This window comes from Desmodus rotundus, chromosome 6, assembly GCF_022682495.2.
Source record: "Desmodus rotundus isolate HL8 chromosome 6, HLdesRot8A.1, whole genome shotgun sequence".
Classification (NCBI taxonomy): Eukaryota; Metazoa; Chordata; class Mammalia; order Chiroptera; family Phyllostomidae; genus Desmodus; species Desmodus rotundus.
In genome coordinates this window covers 53,977,456-53,998,126 of record NC_071392.1, presented here as the reverse complement: position 1 = coordinate 53,998,126, position 20,671 = coordinate 53,977,456, and the positions used below count along the sequence as shown (strand labels likewise).

The window sequence follows — 20,671 nt, the reverse complement described above, 5'->3', positions numbered from 1 at the left end:
TGTTTTGGTGTAGATCATTGTATGTTGGTTATATAAAATGTTAATATCAGTGGATACTGAGTTAACAGTATATGGGAATTATATATACTATTTTTGTAATTTTTGTGAATCTGTTTATTTAAAATAAAAATATTTTTTAAAATGAACCCATCATAAGGCCAGCCTGAATTTCAGGGGAAGAGAAACAAAGCACATCTGTGAATGGAAAGAGAGGCATGTGCATATAGGAAGAGAAGAATTGATGAAAACCATCTTTGAAGACTATCACAGGCATTATGAGTAATAAAAAATTAATATGACCAATTCCTCCCTCATAGAACATATAATCTGGTGGGTGAAAGAGTGTCTATTCAAAAGATATTTATTGTGTATCTTCCATAGAGGTGGCATCATGATAACTACTGTAGATTAAGATTACTGGATTAATATCCAGTAATATTCACTACTGGATATTAAAGTTTAATGGGAGACAGAAATTGGTGACCATTAATTATAACTCAATGTCATATAACTGTTGTGATCAGATTAAAGCAGAAGACTTAAAGAGTGAACAAGATACAGAGATCACTTCCAATCAGGGAGATCAGAAAAAGCTTCATGCATGGGTTAACAGACAAACAACAAGATATACTTCCCTCTCCTCTCTACACCAATACTTTGAAAATGTTCTAAATGAACCAAAAGAAGTTTTCTCTATGGTTCACTCCTGTATGTTCTCATTTGAGAAGATCACATTTTTTATTGCATTTGCTTACACAAATGAATATTTTTCTACTAATGTAACTTTTAACTCCTGCTTGAATAAATAAATTATGGACATTTCTGGACATTTCTCATACTTTTTCATTTGTCTGAGAAGAATCTGAAATTTAATCGGACATAGTGTCACTTATTTTCCAACAATTTTTAGTATCTCTGACATGCCATAGTTCATTTATACTGAAATAGTTTCTCTCAGAGTCCATTAGGACTCAACAGTGTGCTGGGTGTTCTTTATGCACTAAGATGCTCCCTTAAGTGGTTAAAACCAAGTGATTTAGGTTCTCTCATTTTTCTCAACAGTGGTCTTTGGGAGAGTTGTTTTTAAAGTACTTATTCAGCTACTTTATGACTCTATTTAACCTTTGAAAAGAACCAATAATGACAGTTTATATCTGTAAATTTATACACAGAAAAATTGGTTGGGGTTAAGGTCCTCTTTTGTGTGTATATATGCACTTAGGACTTGTAACAAATGAAAAAAAGTGTAATATCTTGCTGAGATGGCAAGTTGAGATTTTCCAGGTGAGTTGTCTGGGAACACTATTATTTCTAGATCATGTGAAAAGGTTGAAAGGATTGAATTAGGGTTTTTCTTTCTGCCCCTGATATATCTTGTCCATTATCCCTTGAAGATCTCAAAAGTCCTATGTGTGATGAGTTTTAGGAAGACAATCTGAAAGTAGTGTTCATGGTAATAATGACAGGGTATCAACTGCACTGAATGTGTTAGAACACATAAGTTCTCCACACTGACATAATGTCTTCTCCAAGAAGCACATCCATCAAGCCTTTTCAGGCACATTTATTAAGTGATTAGTACATGTAAATATACTGACAAAAATAGTTTCCATATAAGAACTCAATAGATGTTACTTATGATAAGTATTATTATTTAGCATCATAATAGTCATAAAACTCATGAAAAATCACCCAGCATTGCTAAACTATATATATTATGTATCCCAACGCAGAAAAGAATACAATAAGAGTTCTTATATTTTAGGGATGAGTAGGGTAAATCTACTTCCATTTTGCACAGGAAATTAAAGGTTATAACTCTGACTACTGGTAAAGTCCTTTTCTCCCCCAGTTGAGCTTATTCTAGATCTCAGTGCTCTTTCTGCTTAGTTAATAAAACTTCCCCGAGAAATACACCCACACAGAGACCCACCAAGCTACTCATTTCAACTCATGTCACCTGAGTCATGTGATAATAGGTGCATAAAACATTGAGTTTTGATCACTGTCATCTCTCCATGGTTCTGTCAGTGAGTTCAGCTCACTGATTCACCTACAAGTCCTGAGCACCACCTCTGGCTGAGTACTGGGTCCACATTCTTTCACTTAGATTTTCCCAGAAAGCAAAGGTAGAGTACCAAACAAAATGCTTGGGATTCACAAGATGGAAAACATGGACACAGAGGTGGAAGTCATAGTGATTGAATATTTCCATCTTCTTGTTTTTTTTTTTTTTAAATAGGGAAATTTAGTTTGCTGTTGCCTCAGACCTTTCCCATTATACAGTTCAACAAATCAGGCTGAAAAGATTCTTAGGGTCCCAAGTCACTGGGCATAGCTTCCCGAGGTGACCTTTAGGTTATCGCATTTCTGCCCTTCCCTCTAATGTCTGTGAATGTCACTGCAAACATGTTTGACTTTATGCAAGGGCAATTCTACATAAGGAAATATAGTTCATTTTTCTAATCCCAGAAAGAGTGATGTTAAGTCCCTCCCCCTAATATACTCATAGATGCTACAATTTGCTTGACCCTCTCCAAAGAAAGAACACAATAATATCCATTTGTAGTACATTTCAAAGCTTCTGTCAAGAACAGCCAGAAAGTTCTTTGTAAAATCTAAAATCATAAATTCAAGACTGTCAGGGCAAATGTGTGTTCCACATGTTGCCACGTCTCATACCAAGAGATGCTAGGGAAGTCTGACTTTTTCTTTAGGGTTCAGAAAGAGGTAAAGGGGCTGTTTTACATTAATTTCAATCTCAGTTGTGTGTTCTGAAGCTGAGTGTCTGGCTTCATGATGAGTACTTGTGCAAAATTTTGGGCAAGAGAAAAGGTGCAGGTGATGAGATGAGGGGCAGGAAAGCATTTTTCCTCCAGTATATGCAGTCAGGAGCCAAAGAAACCAAGCTGAATTGAACAGACTGTCATGTGGTTAATTTGCAAGAAAATGAAAAGGGGAGCAATGATGTATTAAAGTGTTTTTTATCCTGTTGAAAGAAAAAATCATAGAGACCTATGAGGATTCAGTCACTCTTTTTAACAGATGGCAAAACCAAAGCAGAGAAGAAGGCATCATCCTTCTAGAGGCTATTTGAATAAAATGGCTAGGAACAAACTAGTAATCACCACCTGAAAGCCAAGTAAGCCTGCCTTCTCTAAAAAAAATAGAACAGGAAACAGGCCAAGGCCTAGTGCTGGAACAGAACCATTGACCAATCATGCTTCCACATCTCCACCTACCTGTCTCAGACGAAAGCCCAATAACCAAAGAAGCAAGGTCCTGGCTGTCACAGAGTCTAGATTCTTTCCTGTATTATAGTTTTTTTCTTAGAACTGGGGACATGTGACAGACAGGTAGTAAGCCTGAGGGCTCTGCCTCAGCACAGTGTGGCATTAGAAACATTCCTTCATGTTCTCCCCTGAGTTTCAAGGGAGAATGGGCAGTTATTTAGAAACCACCCCACCCAGAGATTAATTCATGATTTTTTGTGGAGGTGAAGTCATGGCCAGAGTGTCCAAGAACTATCCTCCAAGTTACTGTGCAAGCCCTATTTTTCTTAAGGTCAGTTGTAGGTTTTGGTATCCATGTTTTTGTAGCACAAATATAACTCTGTGTGTTTATGTAGTGAAAAGGGAAAGATGAGATAGAAGAGGAGGAAGAGGGGAAGGAGGATAAAAGGAGAGGGAGAAAAATATTATCAGTGAGAAAGTAAGAAGAAGGGGTTTCAGAGAATGGGGAAAAATGGTAAGGAAGTAAGTAGGCAGAAAAATAGAAAAAGAAAAAAGAAAGAAAGTGTCACCTGGTCACTTTGAAAAGTAGTGATTGTTCCTATAACTGTAGACTTGCAAAGGCAGAGCAGCTTCTGTATTAGTTTTCTATTGGTGCTGTAACAAATTACCACTAATTTAGTGACTTCAAACAATGCAAATTTATTATCTTAAACTTCTGGAAATCAGAAATTCAAAATAAGTCCAAAAAAGTTTTACCAGCCTAAAATCAAGCAGGTATGTGCTCCTTCCTTCTGGAGGCTGTGTAGGAGAGTCCATTCTTTTTGCTTTCCATCTTCTAGATTCCTACATTTTTAGTTCACTTCCATTTTCAAAGTTGGCAGTGGTTTATCAGTAAAGTCTTTCTCATATCACATAACTGACATTTATTCTTCTACACTTAAAGAACCCTTGTATTTATATTGGGTCCATCTGCATAATCCAGGATAATTTTTCTATTTTAAGGTAACCTAATTAGCAAACTCAATTCCCTCTTGCACAAGGTAACATATTCACAGGTTCTGAAAATTATGGTGTGGCCATCTTTGATGGGCCATTATTCTGCCTACCACAGCTTCTTTTTAAGACTGTTGCAAAGGGCAGGATTGGGGCAATGTCTTAATCCTAACACCTTAAGAAATGGGGGGAAAAAAGAGCTATTTCTCAGGAATAATTTGAAGGTGGGTGAACTCTGTTTTCCGGGTGGTGTTTGAGCTGTGTTCAGTGTCTGCCTTCCCCTCCTGGCACCTGAACATCAGGATGCTGGGCTCATCCTTCTGTGAGCATCAGAGTCTCCTAAGCAAATGCACACTTGGGTCATGCTCTCTTTTCCTTTTCTGTTTCTTAAACGTACCATATTTTTGGACCATAAGACGAACCTAGGTTTTAGAGGAGGAAAATAGGGGGAAAATTTTGAAGCAAAAAATTCGGTAAAATATTTAATAACATCCTTAAAAGCAGAAATCCTATAGCGAGCCAGGTAAGCTACATTCGGACTATAAGACGCACCCTCATTTTCCTCCCAAAATTGGGAGAAAAAGTGTGTCTTATAGTCCAAAAAAATGGTAACTACTCTAACTCTCATATCTTCAAAACTCTCATTTTTGTACTTGTTTTCCTTTTTTAATAATATGGTATTAAATGTGAGTGCAAAGAATTTGCATCCATTTGTCTATAATACTTTAAGTTCCTAGAGTGACAGCAGAAGACATGTTTTTGAGTGGGTGTTGGGAAAATATGTCTATTGAAGTTGTTTATTTTATAACTACATCTCAAAAACCTGTCCAGCATATAGCCAGGCTGGTTTAAAAGTTAAGGGCCATTTGGCCTCAGAAGATAGCTTGATATGTCTACATTAAAACACTAAGTATCATATAGAGTAGTAATTTTTAAAATATTTAACCCTGGTATTGCTATAAAAAACAACTTTATACTGATGTCTGAGAAAACTTCTACACTTCAATATGGATAATAATGAGACTCTGTGAAGTGTTTTTTTGTTTTCACAATTGGTGTTTGGAATGGAAGCATGTACTTTTCTCTGAATCTTTTCATTCTCCTTTTCAAACAATACTGTACTACTACTAGTACAACAAAATCATGAAGGAAGAGAGCTTGATATTCTCATTTCTATGGATTATTGATACTACAATCAAAGTTAACAACCATTTTTTTCAGGCCCATTTTCTCAAGTATCTTATCAATGGTAAGGGCTCACTATAACAACTAGTTTCCTATGAATAGAAGCACATGCAAAAAGAACACCATAATCTTAGGGAATGAGTATGAAAATGAATAGCCCAGGTTCAGGGTATAAAGGGCAAGGAAAGTGCCTTTCTTCCCACTTGTCTCATTTGCCAATTTAGAATCAATGGTGAGTAGTCAGAGGACAGGCAGAACATCTGACAGTCTGTTTAGCCCTGAGCTGGCATTCATTCTCAGTACCTGTAGGCACATTATCTGGAGAATGAGTCCTATGGATGAAATCAGCATTGAGGCATGTGGGAAAGTGACAAGCAAAACTCACATCTATAAAGCTCTTACAGTAGACAACATGCCAACATCATGAGACAAAGGAGTCTGTGGTGAAATGTCAAATTCAGGTGAGATGGGAGTAGGGGTGAATTTACCTGAAGAAGGCTAAAAGCAGGGTCATGAACTTTTAATGTACAAATCCCCATTATGGGGCTATCTAGGTTTAGCAGCTGAATGACCTAGTATGAAATAGCCTAAATGAGACCTCCTTTGTTTTGTTTTGTTTTGTTTTTAATTACGATTGTACTTCTAACTCTTAGTAAATGGATCAAAGACAAAAGGATATCATATAACTGGGGTAGTCACACAAAGTTGGTTAATGTTCATTTCTCCTCTTCTAGGAAAACAGCATATCAAACTGCATGTTGGAAAATATCATGCTTGATTAATCAGAAAATTATGGCAGCAAAAAGTTTCATTAAAAAAGTCAAGTAAAAGATTCTAGATGCTTGTGGACACACCCTCATCTCTATATCAATTAACCCACTAAGTTTCAAAAACTTTTCTAGGCAAGCCTCAGACACAAACCTGCCAGGAGGCAGGCCTGACATAAATTGAATTGAGCATATGGTACTTACTATTGTGTTTGGCTTAGGGAATATGTAAGATAATAGGCCCTGATAATTAAAACAGTATATTTGTTTATAGGAAGAATCTGAGCTGGGACATTTGCTAAAAAATTTAGCCAGCAAAATGTTTTTTCAGGGCTAATTATTTTGAATCATTTCCCTCACTAAACAGGTAAAGTAAATGCTTTCTGTTGGATGATGACTAGGTTCAAAGTTCTCCTGGATCATTTTGAATTGTGTAAATGGTAATCTGGTTGGCTATGTACACGACTGTACTTGAGAGAGTCTCTACTGGTTACTTTGTTATGTATGTATGAAGTCTGCAGTTTTGATTGATTTAAAGGTTTTAGAGGTATTTTGTGACCTCTCTGAACAATCAGTATCCTGCTACATATGACTACCCAGATATTTAGGGTCATTGCTCAGTAACCAAGTAATTTGCATTTTAAGATATCTACTTGGATCAGTAGAAGTAATGGTGGATCTGTCATTTAAGATATACAGTTTTGTCAATTGTCTGTCGTCCAGTCTTTAATCATTTCCATTACTAACTGTATATTCATAGAGGAATTTCATTTTAATGTCTGACTTGAAGTAAGTGAATATACAGGGTCCGGCAGAAGTAATGCTTGCTTGAGTGTGGTTGGTAGGGTAATAATATGGGTGTAATAATTTTTAGTTTAAATTTGAACATTTCATCTAAAATGTCATATGATGTGCTTGAGTATGATACTGTTATGTTACCGAATTACATGCTTATGATTTTGAATACAAGATTTTGTAATAAAAGGGGTGTTATTTGTGCCAAACCCTGTATATATCAATGAAATAGCCATTGGGGAAAAAGTACTACATAAGGCATCAATTACCCTTTATGATGAAATTCTAACTAGTGGAATAACAGTAGGAGTTCTTCAAATGTGCACAGAGAAGAAAAGCAAGGAGGACAGTAACTGTTTCAAAAATTAGTAGGCATTCTTTCTAAAAAGTCCTGTGAGGCCATGTGAGAAGACTATTTTTTTAAATTGGAATCCCTGATTCTAGATGCATTATCAGGCTTACAGCATGGATAAATGACTAAAATCATTCTGATAAAAAAGAACAAAAAGAAAAAAGAAAACTAGTTCTAAATCACAGTTTGAAAGATGAACATGTGTAATTTAATTTTCTGTTACCACTTGGTATGTAATGTCATGACTTTCAAATATGTGTGCCTATTGGCCATGAATAGAGATTATATCAGGATATTGATCACAGGAGTCATCTGGTTCCTTGGACTATACCTGGGTGTGGGTTATTGGCAGGCTGTGGGTTTTGGGAGTGACAGTTTATTCTGGAACACATATACAATTTAGTTACTACCTTCAGGACAGAAGATGTTTTCCATACTTTAAATTCACTGACAAATACTTAAATGCTTAAATACAAATATTTAATAATAAGGCATGAATGATACATGCTTCTACAGTAGATACGTTCTTCTTCAGATTACCATGAATGTTTTCATTCCATTCTTCTATTTGTCATTATTTATACATTATTTAATACCTAAATAATTATCTGACATTCATTTAAGATCTTGTTGCATTCATACTTGGCTCAAAATAAGGTATCAATTAAAGAACTACTCTTCAATGCCTGATGCATGTAGATACCTACACCTCAAAATGCATTGATAAAGCCCTGGCTGGTGTGGCTCAGTGGATTGAGTGATGGCCTGAAAACCAAAGGGTCACTGATTCGATTCCCAGTTAGGACACATGCCTGGGTTATGGGGCAGGTCCCCATGAGGGGGCATGTGAGAGGCAACCACACATTGATGTTTCTCTCCCTCTCTCCCTTCCTTCTCCTCTCTCTAAAAATAAAAAAAAATAAAATCTTTAAAAAAGAAACACATTGATAGAAATTGCTTTTCTGCTATTGTATCATGAAGTAATCAGAGAAATACAACATAAAGTAAACATTTACTTCAATGGCAGAGAATAGAGTTCAGTTCTATAATGGCCATCAGCAAAGTCCATGGTCTAAATGACAGGTTAACCAAGAGCTCATGAGCTCAAAATTAAGTTATTGTGTTTAAAATCAATCACTGAGACTGTCATTCTGCTTATTACTTTGACTTCCTAACAAAGGTTTAAATGAGGACTTTATGTACAAGTAGAGAATGCCAGGAGATCTGGGTTGTCTTTTTTTTCAGACCAGCATGGGTTAAAAAGGCAAAACATTTAAGCTATTGATATAATTAGAAAGAGGAATGTATTTTTCTAGAAAAAGATCTTTACGAAAATATCCCACAAATATACAATTAATCTATTATCTGGAGGAAAAATTAATAAGAAATGAAAGGTGGGGTAGATTTAAATCTTTTAAAAAAATTATTTATTTATTTCTAGAGAGAGGAGAAAGCAGGGAGAAAAACATAGAGGTGTAAGAGAAACATCAATTGGTTGCCTCTCATACACCCCCAACTAGGAATCTGGCCAGCAACCCAGGCATGTGCCCTGATGGAACTGAACCAGTGACAGGATAGTGTTCAATTCACTGTGCCACACCAGCTAGGGTATAAGGTGGGGTACATTTAAAAAGCAGATACCAGAGCCAAACGTTAGGCAGGAAATCTGAAATTTACCTAATTCTACCTTCTAGTGCCAGGCACCAGAATTAGGGAGAAGAGTTCAGAAAGAGTATTGCCTTTGCTAGCAAAATGCATTCAGATTGTGGTTTTAAGAAACAGTATTTTCCTTTTTCATTTGGTTTCAGGTTGGCTCACTACTCCAGTCCTGAGCAGCTCTTGAATGGTGCTGTCATCATATCTGAGGGTCTCCTTCAGGATGTACATTGTGTGCTGCCCAAGCAGGGGAGGCGGCCTGGCCTCTGACATTTTGAACTTACTGTATCTCACAGCTGGGCCTGTCAAAAGAAGAAGAAAGCGGGAAGCCTGTAAATGACTAACCTTAGGAAATTAATTACCCAAGCAGCCTGGGGTGTTTCCAATGAATGCCAAGAATACCACTGCCAGTCACATCCTTGCAGATGCACCATCATTTTGGAAAGAAATGTATTTTCACATATGCTTTTTCTTGACTCCATTTCATGCAACTGCATAGAGGTCATCTGACCTGTGTACCAATATGCAGAGGCTGCACACACATGCCTGGTATGTGTCCGGCCTGTTGAAAAGTTGTCAGTTCTGTCACAGGAACTCATAGGGGTAAGGTACTCAACCTAGTGGACTGTCTGGGTTCAAGAGAATAATGACCAGGATATATAATGCCTTTCTGAAGTTGAAAATTGTACCCCAGGTGAAGACAACCCAAAATTTTACTATTCAGTGTCTACTGTACAGTTCCAAGATTTAATTCAACAAACAGCAGCTCAACTAAGCAGCATCTAAACCCTGGATGGAGCATTTTGATGGTAGAAGTTATATATGCAAACTCCATTGTCAGGGAGACCTGAGTTTGGATGTTAGCTTTTATAATTGCTAGCAGAGCCATCTTGAAGAAATCACTTAATTTCTCTGAGCCTCATGTTCCACAGCTGTAAACTGGGTATGATGTTTACCACATAAACTTGATGTAAGAATTTAAATGAGATAATGGACAGAAAGCACTAAGCAAACATTCCCTAGCCCACAATAATGCACAAAACCCACTGGCTACTCTGATGGCAAAGCTGCCATAGCATCTCTCTTGAAGCTTTCAGTGCAAGGGGAAAGAACATGTATCTCCAGCTATTTGCTGAGCACTGAACTACTGTAAACAGGGTAATTAAAGCAATACTTTCAACCACTGTTGGAAATAGATATCCCCATTCTTCAAATAAGGCCACTAAAGCCCACAAGCTAAGGTTTTACTCAAGGTCACATGGCTAATAATTAATAACACCAGGATGCAAATCCATGTGCATTTGCTTTGTCTCCAATTGACAGCCATGCAGTTTCCATAGCCTTAGCAGTATCTTTTTACTCCCCACTCTAACATGGAAAAGTTTAACTGATATTGGGGAACAGAGTCTACCTTTACTGTATCATTCAACAAGTGGTTTTGATGTTGCTGTCCTTTATTTCTCATTTGATTAGCCTTCAAGGAAACAATTTACATAGTCACAAGAAGAAGACTACAAAACTGCATTTCTATCTCCTAAAAAGTTTTTCAGCCTCCTCTTGATTTGCAACTCATAGGAAGAATAAATAAAACCAAAACATATGTGGGTAACAAATTGTCAGTAAGGAAAGCAGTGAATGTGCTTCCATCTCTTTGGAGAATTCCGTTAATAAAAAGTACTGTTATAGAAACCATTTTTGATGGAGCTGGAGCAACAGAGACCATCGAGTCACCCCTCTGTGTAACACCTTCCATCCATTACCGATAAATGGGAACCTTCAACTGATAGCAAAAGTTTTCCACATCTGAAGCCCAGTGAAATCCCTGTTTTTCTCACATTTCCTTTTAAATGCCCCAGTGCATGACTTTTTTTCATGTGTTGGTTCCTTTTCAATAAAGGAGCACACATTGGGAGGCACAGTGTGCTGCTCTCCTAAGAAAGCTGATAATAGGACGTTTTAGGTATGTGATCCCTACTCATTGCTCTTACAGACCTGCTTCTATTTTGATACTAATTAACAAAAATTTAAATCTAAAGCTTGTCTCTCAAAAGAACTCCACTGAGGGCATACATGGCTAAAGTTAATGCCATAGTCCTTATTCCTAAATTAGTAACCTGAAGTGAGACTTCCAACTGGAAACTAATCACTTGAATATATCAAGTACCTGGGTTGGAACACAACCTACTACAATAGTATTATTGTTGCTGCTGCTGCTAATAGTAGTAAGCAGTAATAGCTACTGTTTCCTAAGAATTTATGATGCATCAGCCTCTGTACCAAAGGCAGTACATATATTATCTCACATAATCCTCACAACAATCCTGTATGGGCATTGAAGGTAAAGGGGGGCTAAGGTAAAATGGTTAGAGTTAGGGTTGACATTGGGAAATTAAAATAACTAGCCCATTGTCACACAACTAGAAAGGGACAGAGTTGTCTTCCAAATCAAGATCTCTTGGGTTGAAGAACTTGGAATTAAAACAAAATAATTTGAAATTTTACATGAAATTCACATTACTTAAAATTAACCATTTGAAACTGAACAATTCAGTGGCATTTAGCACATTCACAATGCTTTACAACAACCACCTCTATCTAGTTCCGAAACATTTCCATCACTCAAAGTAAAACCCTCTATCCATTAAACAGTTTCATTCAACTCCTGCTCCCTCCATCCCCTGGCAACTACTGACCTACTTTTTGTCTCTATGGATATATCTATTCTGGATATTCCATGTAAATGTAAATATAGTAGGTGACCTTTTGTGTCTGTCTTCTTTCACTCAGCATCATGTTTTTGAGATTTTGTCCACATTATAGTACACATCAGTACCAAGGACCTAAGATGTTCAACCTCCATGCAATGATGGTATTGAGGAAACTCTTCAGGTCCAGCCATATTAAATGGAATTTCAATTTTGGTCACTCTCTCTATACACCATACTTTCCTGGTAGCTTCCAGAATTATACTGAAGACTATGTCACCAGTTTAGGATTAAAAGTATTTGACCCTTTGCATAAAAATCTTAAATAATTTAGGTTGTTAGTTTGGTATTACTTGGTAAATTTTTACACTTACTTGGATAAAGACATGTGTATATGCAATGAAGCAAATAAAGTGATGTTCAGATCCCAGGAAAATTAAGCTCCTGTTAAACTATTCATGCCACCCTGTACAACAATCAAGTGTATCAGGGACATCTCTCTCAGTCTAAGCTTTGCACAAAGAGAATAAAAGGCTTTTAAAATATACTTGTTTCAAGAAGTAGAAAATGTTTGATGTAATTATATACATGTAAGGCCAGAAAGAATAAATAATATGCTCTTTCATTAACCTAAGATGAGCAGATAAGGCACATGTCCTTAAATTTGTTTCGGCAAAGTATGTTCATGTATACTTTCAAACACTTGCAAGCTGTGTGATCTTGAGGATTTTTAAAGTCTCTGAGCTTCAGTCTACACATTTCTAAAATGAAACTAACAATACCGTTTGAGTATTGTTTTGAGCATTTGAGTAATCTAATATGGGTAATATTCCATATCAATAATAATAGAAGAAATTTGATGTAATTTTAATAAGATACATGAAGATAATAAGATACAATTTTGTTTATAAAATTATCAAATATTGTGGATATGTTTTACTGTTTTTAAAAGGTTGGTAACTAGTAGGAGTACAAATCAGTGCAATTTTCTGGAGGCAAATTTGTCAACTAAATGTCAAGGGTTTTAAAAGTGTTCACACAATTGAAAGAACAAATCTTGATTAAAAATGCAAAAAACAATAGAGACAGACTCATAGATAGAAAGCAAGCTGACAGCTCTGGGGAGGGCTGGGGGTGTTGAGGAATGGAGAAAAAAAGACAAAAATAGAAAAGGGAAAGAACTCATGGACATGAACAACAGTGTGATAATTGTGGGGGTAAGGGGGAAAGTGGAAGTGGATGAGAATACGGGGGTATAAGTGGTGATGAAAAAAGTAAAAACTTTTTTTAAAAAATTAAAAAATATGGATGTAATAAGAAATGTTGACAAATTTTAGAGGCAAGAAGCTATACAAATTTCTAAACCCACTCAATACTCTTAGCTCTATCCTTCCCACACAGCTTTCTAACTTATAGCCTGCATGGGTTCTTTGTATGGGTTTCTGTACTTTCTTTCTTTTTTTTAATTGAAAAAAAAAAAACCTTTTACTTAAGGAAGTATATTAGCATTTCTGTGACTAAAATAGGAAATGTGGAATGGGTTAATGGTGTGTTTACTCTTATTTGGATTTTTGGCTAGGATGAGATTAAGGAGTTGACATTGGATAGAGTAGTTCTATGCAGACTCAATTCTGCAGGAGGCTTACTGGGTTTTCTCAGTGTTTTTGGCTGCTGACTTTCACCATTTGGTCATGCAGCCAAGTAAGTGGAAATGATTATTAAAATTTTGAGAAAGTTTAGTGTCTTTTAAAGTAGATTCTGTGATTTTTTTTTAAAGGGTTTTTGGAGCAGTTTTAGGTTCACAGCTAAATTGAGAGGAAGTCATAGAAATTTCCCATACACCCTCTGTCCCACACATGTCCCCCACTAACAAACCCCCCACCAAGTGGTATGTTTGTTACAACTGATGAATTTATATTGACCTATTAAATCTGACCTGGCAACTTTATCCTAAGTATTTTGTTCTGTTATCTGGAGTCATGGGTTTTGACCTCCCAAACGATTAAAATGTGATTTTTCTCTTCACTCTCAGGGGTCTAGGAAAAGATATGTTCCCCTTTCATGAATGTTGTGAAGAACTCCAGTGCCCAGCTATGTCCTACCTTTCTTTTCCTTTTTTAATGTTAATTTTTCTTTTTTATTGCATTTTATCCATTGCCCTTTAGTTCCCTTATACTTCCCCTCCCCCCTTTTACTTTCCATCTGCCGATTGCTTCCAAAGGTTTTTTTTTTTGTTAAGAATAGGTATTTAGCTCTTCATTCTTTCATGTACTGCTTAAGCCAATCTCTAACTTCTTCATTCCAGATAAAAAAGTCAAATAGTTATAATATTGGGAAAAAAGTAAAATATATCCAAAACATGGTCACTGGTTAAATATATTACAGTGCATCTAGCTGATGGCAAGCTGTACAGTAATTTCAAGTTGTACTTTAAATATAAATATCACCTTCACTCTCTCCTGGAATACCATTGAAATAGAAGTATAGAAGTACAATGAACAAACAAAATTTCATGTGAGTGAAGATAATGAAAGGATGCATCACTAGTGAACAAGATATTTCAACAAATTTAAGAATGTCACAGATGGAATCTGGTGTTGGGTTAAAAGAGGAAGAGAAAGTTGAAGCCCAGAATTTTCTATTGAGGCTGAGAGGAAGTGAGTTCGACTTCCTCAGAGCATATAATCTTAAAATCAGTAGTTATTAGGGAGATAGGTCTTAGAATAGAAGTAGGTCTGAAACAGAAAGATTGAATATCTCAATATAGACTAATCTGACTAGTTTGTTTTAGAAAATAGAAAAAAGTGAGGCTTACTTTCAATTTTTTAAATAAAAATTATATTAAACCTAGAATTCTCTATCTAGTTACATTATTAATCAAATATAAATATATTTGCCAACTTACAAAAATTAAGGAAGTTTACTAAGAAAGTTTCTTGATGCAGACTCCAGTAAAATATGCAAGTAAATGACAGAAGAAGAAAATTTTGGTACACAATGAGAACCAACTAAGAAGTGATGGGAAAGGAGGGTCCCAGGATAATAGGTCAGAACTGGAGAGTCAGTAAGATAGAGATGGAAGAGGACAGAGGTCTTCAAAAAGGGAGAGTAACAAGATAAAAAAAAAGCCTTAATTATTATAACTAGCATAACTGAAAGGTTTAAAGACTTTATAACTGAAAGTTTGGAAGTATAATAAGATAAAATTACACTTAAAGAAAATGTATTTAGAAAAATATTTAGGAAAACAAAATTTTCATAAGAAAATCATAATCCCAATATGAAGCAAATTATAATATGGCAAGATTTACGGAACTGATGAAATATAAATAAAGAAAATCCACTTGACCTTAATGTCAAGAACATTTGAGTAGCACATATTACCTGTGCATCTTCTATAACAGCACTAAACACAGTGCATTAAATTGTCTGTTTAGTTTTCTGTCCTTGATGGGGACAGAGAAATGCCAACTGTGTTTGCTAATGGGTCCTCAATGCCTTTCACATTCCTACAAAATAAAGATAATGGCAGGCATCCTTTCTTAAACACCTGTAATGATTGTAGACTGTGCTATTTATAGCACTATCTGACACTTTTCAATTTATAAAATAGAGACCATTGTAACTGTCATTTTATAGATAAGAAAACTGTGGCCCTTTATATGGTTAGTTTGTCTAAAGTTACCCAGCTAAATAATTGAAAGAACCAGGACAAGATCTCTTATACGTCAGGCTCCAGGGTCCATGCTCTGTTATTCAATACAAATTTGTTATTAAACTAATTATTATTGATATTGAAGATATTTGAATAACTACTGTTTACATCATTTTAATTAATCATTATCCATGAATTTATTCTACATATAATTTTTGAGTATCCCTTTGTCATGATCAGGGCTGTATAATCTAGACACACATTAGCAAACTCTGGATGCTACTCACAGGAAATGTATATTCTAATTTTGGATACAGACAATAAACAAATAAGCAAACAAACATTTAAATTTAATAGAAATTTTAAATTGTTTAAAAAAAGCTTACTGAAAAGAGAAGAATATTATAGGCAGAGAAAGAAGGGGTCATTGTGGTAGTAAAAGACTATTCTAAGTGGGAGGTATAATAGGCCAAACAGATTACATGACGTTTAAGCTGAGTCTTAACTGAGTTATCAATACAACTAATGGAGGAAAGAATTTCCCAGACAGTGTACACAGGCTTCATGTTGAAGGAACTGTAAAACAATCCAGTATGGATATAACATAATTTGGTAGAAGAAGAGAGGGTTTTAAATGAAATTGGAGGTAGAGGCAGAGAAGAGAGAATGCACAGGGATTTAGAGGTTAAAAACTCCTGAACTGGTGGGGCCATTTACCAGATGAGGAAGAATGTATGGATTGCATGGATAAGTTTGTGTGAAAGCAGTAATCAAGTTCTATTTTTTCTATTATATTTCTATTAAATTGGTTAATAAAATTATATAGAGTTCAAGTATATAATTCTATGATATATCATCTGTATATTGCATTGTGTGCTAACCACCCAAAGTCAAGTCTTCTTTTGTCACCATATATTTGACCTCCTTTGCCCTTTACTACCTACCCCCCTCTGCTTCACTTGGTAACCACCAGATTTTGTCTATGTCTATAATATTTATTTTTCTTGTTTGTTTATTTATTGTTTTCAGTTTTATATCCCCCATATGAGTAAAATCAAATGATTCTTGACTTCTGTCTGATTTATTTTGCTTAGCATGATATTCTCAAGGTCCATTCATGTTGTCACAAATGACATTATTTCATCTTTTCTTGTGGCTCAGTAATATTTCATTATATACAGCCACTATGGAAAACAGTATGGAGGGTCCTCAACAAACTAAGAATAGAGTTACCGTATGACCCAGCAACCCCTCTTCTAGTTTTCTACCTGAAAAACTTGGAAACATTTGTTCACAAAGATAGATGTACCCTTATATTCATTGTAGCATTATTCATGATGGTTAAGATATGGAAATGGCTGAAATGTCCTTCAATAGATAATTGAATAAAGAAGATGTGGTATATATATCAAATTATTTTTGGACATGTTGTTTGAGGTGCTTATGAGATATCTCAAGAGAGATATCAGTGGGCATTTACTTATGCAAGTCTTGAATTCAGAGAAGAGTTTTATATAAATTTGGGTATACAAATTTAGAAGTCATTTACCATCTAAATGTCCTTGTTACAAAGCACTATATATCCAAGGCAATTGTATTTATTCCATCATCCCTGTTGCTGACATCTTAAATAAGTTGTTTAAACAGCCTTTCCTCTACTATCTAAGGTCTATACCAAATCTATTGCATCACACATGTTTAGTGTCCACAGGACACAAATTAAGTGAATAAAAATTAATTTCTATAACTCATAATTTTGTAGATAAATGCATTCCTTTAAAAGTTTCCATTTTCTTGGCCTTAAACAGACAAGCCACTATTGACTTGAGAGTAGAAATTAGGACAGGTTTTTTTTTTAATTAATTAATTTATTTTTATTCAGTTACAATTGTCGGCATTTTCTCCCCTTCCATCCACCCCACCACAGCCAGTCCCACCTCCCTCCCCCACCTCTATCCTCCCCCTTGATTTTGTCCTTGTGTCCTTTATAGTAGCTCCTATAGACCCCTCTCCCCACTATCCCCTCCCCAATCCCCTCTGGCTATTGTTACAATGTTCTTACATTTCAATGTCTCTGGTTATATGTTGTTTGCTTTTTTCTTTTGTTGATTATGTTCCAGTTAAAGGTGAGATCATATGGTATTTGTCCTTCACCGCCTGGCTTATTTCACTTAGCATAATGCTCTCCAGTTCCATCCATGAGAGAAAGAAGGACAGTTTTATGTTGGATGAAACTGTGGACTTTGTGTCCCACAAGAGGAGCAGAGACAGAAGCTCAGAGTTCTCTACTACTGAGTCATAGCCACTTAGGGATCAATAAAGGTAAGGTGTTTTTTCTCTGCCTTAACAAAAGCAATCAAACTAAAAAACACTGAAGCCAATGCACACCAAAACAATTTCCAGCACATTAACTGAAACCCCAAGCACTATATTTGTCTAGCCAGTCTAATGATTGGTGGTCAAAGCCCTGGGTCTCTTTATACCCTTCACAAAAAAAGAAATAATGGAATACAAAATGGCATTGGAGTAGGTAGAAGTTACACTCACCTTTTCCCAGAACAAAACTGGAATTATAACTAAATTATAGAACAATAAACCTGAATAACAAGCTGAAGACTAGCTGAACAGAAATCTTACAACCATGAATTTACAGAATAAGCCACACTGATACTGGTAAAAAGGGCAGAGAGACAAGAAGGAGTGGGCTGTACCACACATGACAGCTCAGAATCTAAAGGAATATCTCAGCTGCAAAGGTCCCCCCGTGAGGAGTGTGTGGTCTCAACCTCACACAAGGCTCCCCAGCCTAGTGCATCAGAGCTGGAAAGAGAAGGCCACATAAGATCTGGCTGTTAAAATCAGTGGGCATTATGACCACCAAGGAGAGAAAGAAGTCTGCTAGAAATCCAGGCCCCTCTTAAAGCGGCAGCACACAAAATCTCAGTCTCAGTCCCAGTCACACACTCTGGGTTCCAGTAGCGGGTGGGTAGCTCAGCTTGGATCAGACTAGTCATGCCAGGAGAAACTGGGTTATGTGGCTCTGAGACAGAGCTGAAAATACAGCTACCAGGGTCCCTGTGCTGAGTACCTCTCTCACACTACCCACAGATGCAATCTTTCCTTGCTTAAGCCCTACCCTCCATACTGCATCAACCTGGGGGAAAGCAATAGCTCCACAATACTGACTCCTGGTCACACCACCTTGCTAATGCCAGGCTCTCTAGGAGGTCCAACAAAAATATGGAATAGACAGGGTTGTATGGCTCTAGGACATAGGATATTTTTCCCTCACACAAAATGGATGCAGATCCCTCCCTTCACAAGGTCAAATATTGGTTGTTTTGGGCCTGCTAAACTCTACTGGCTTCCCCTGATGACTCCCTGAGATCCTGCCCCATCACAAAGGTCTATAGGCAGCTGGTAACTGGAAGCTGAACTTCATGTACATTGGGACTTTTGATGAGTGACCTTGGGCCCAACACTGGCACCGAATTTGAATATCAATCTGATAAACACCTGGTGATTCACTGAGAACCTACCTCATGCAACTTGTATACTGCTAAAGGCTCTTTTAGTGACAGAGCTTAACAGGAAGCCAGCAGACAGAAGTGGGCAGAGGCAGATTTAGAGGGCCTTAACCCCTTTACTGACCTACTCTTAAACTTGGTGCTAGTGGAAACAGGTCTTGATGCACAGCTAGGCCCTTCTCACACACACCCAGGGCCAGCAGAGGCAGCCACAAACTGTGGACTGATTTGTAGCTCAAAATATGTTGCTCAATGCCATTCACAGGAAGTGTCTGACATTTACCTGCACAGGAATCCCTCCCAAGAGGTCTCAGACCCAATATACTCAGTGGAAGTCTTCAGACAATATCAGAGCAGGATCCAATTAACTCCACAAGCATTACATTCAAAGGGAGATCTTGTCAGGCACCGAATAACATGAGGGAAATTGTGCTTCATGTGGTCAGCACACTCAGAGCAGCTCATACACAGTGTTCCAGGTCTATCTTCACAGTCAGCAGCCTGAAGTTCACCTACCCATGGGCAAGCCAATGGCAATTAAGACTCAACTACAACAAGAGGGCTCACATAACCCACACAGGGGATATTTCTGAATAACCCAGCTCAAGTGATCAAGGAGACTGTGCCACTAAGTCTGACTGAATATTTAAGATTGCTCTATCCAGCAAAGCTATCATTTAGAATGGAAAGGCAGATAAAGCGCTTCCCAGATAAGGTCATGTTAAGGAGCTCATCATTACCAAGCCCTCATTATATGAAACTTTAAAGGGACTTATCTAAGAAAAAGAAGAAGATCAGAAATAGGAAGAGTAAAATGACAAACTCACAACTATCAACAACCAAACATAAACAAAACAAAACCAAAAATAAAGTAAGCAAACAACTAGAACAGGAACAGAATCACAGAAATGGAGATCACATGGAGGGTTATCGGTGGGGAGGTGGCAGGAGGAGAATGGAAGAAAGGTAAGGGAATAAGAAGCATAAATGGTAGGTACAAAATAGACAGGGGGAAGTTAAGAATAGTATAGGAAATGTAGAAGCCAAACAACTTATATAACAACCCATGGATATGAACTAAGGGGTACATAGGTGGTGGGATGGGTGGGTGCAGAGCAGAGAATAAAGGGAGGGAAATGGGACAACTGTAAGAGCATAATCAATAAAATATTTTTAGGAAAAGAACACACACATAGATCAATGGAACAGAATAGAGAGCCCAGAAAGAAACCCAAGTCTTTATGGTCAATTAGTATCTGACAAAGGGGAAAGAAGCATAAAATGGAGTGAAAATAGCCTCTTCAACAAATGGTGTTGGCAGATCTGGACAGCTACATGCAATAAAATGAACCTTGATCACCAACTTACGCCATACACACAAATAAATTCAAGGTGGATAAAAGACTTAAATGTAAGTCGCAACACCATAAAAGTCCTAGAGGAATATATTGGCAGGAAGATCTGACATTCCACGCAGCAACATCCTCACAGACATCCCCTAAAGCAAGGGACATAAAGGAAAGAATAAACAAATGGGACCTCATCAAAATAAAAAGCTTCTGCAGGGCTAAAGAAAACAGCTTTAAAATACAAAGAGAACCAACAGTATGGGAAAACATATTTGCCAATGATACCTCAGACAAGGGCCTGATCTCTAAAATATATAAATAACTCACACCACTCCACTCCAGGAAGACAAACAACCCAATTACAAAATGGGCAAAGGACTTGAACAGACACTTCCCCAAGGAAGAAATACAGAGGGCCCAGAGACATATGAAAAGATGCTCAGCATCACTAGCC

At 36.8% G+C, this 20,671-nt stretch overlaps 1 protein-coding gene across 4 annotated transcripts in view; it reads right to left on the bottom strand.

Annotated features, from left to right (window-relative positions):
• The window catches only part of SUGCT (succinyl-CoA:glutarate-CoA transferase), a 1,028,943-nt gene that overhangs the window by 51,490 nt on the left and 956,782 nt on the right, over positions 1–20,671 (bottom strand). Inside the window, exon 13 of one of the 4 annotated variants that reach the window (XM_045193162.2) lies at positions 1,553–9,283. The exons of 1 other annotated variant lie outside the window; for it this stretch is intronic. In XM_045193162.2, coding sequence (XP_045049097.1) covers positions 9,120–9,283 — 164 coding nt within the window. In that variant the 3' untranslated portion in view covers positions 1,553–9,119. Of the gene's footprint in view, positions 1–1,552; positions 9,284–20,671 lie in introns of those variants that run through there. 2 more of the 4 variants (XM_024558287.3, XM_045193170.3) reach the window with 2 other exon arrangements.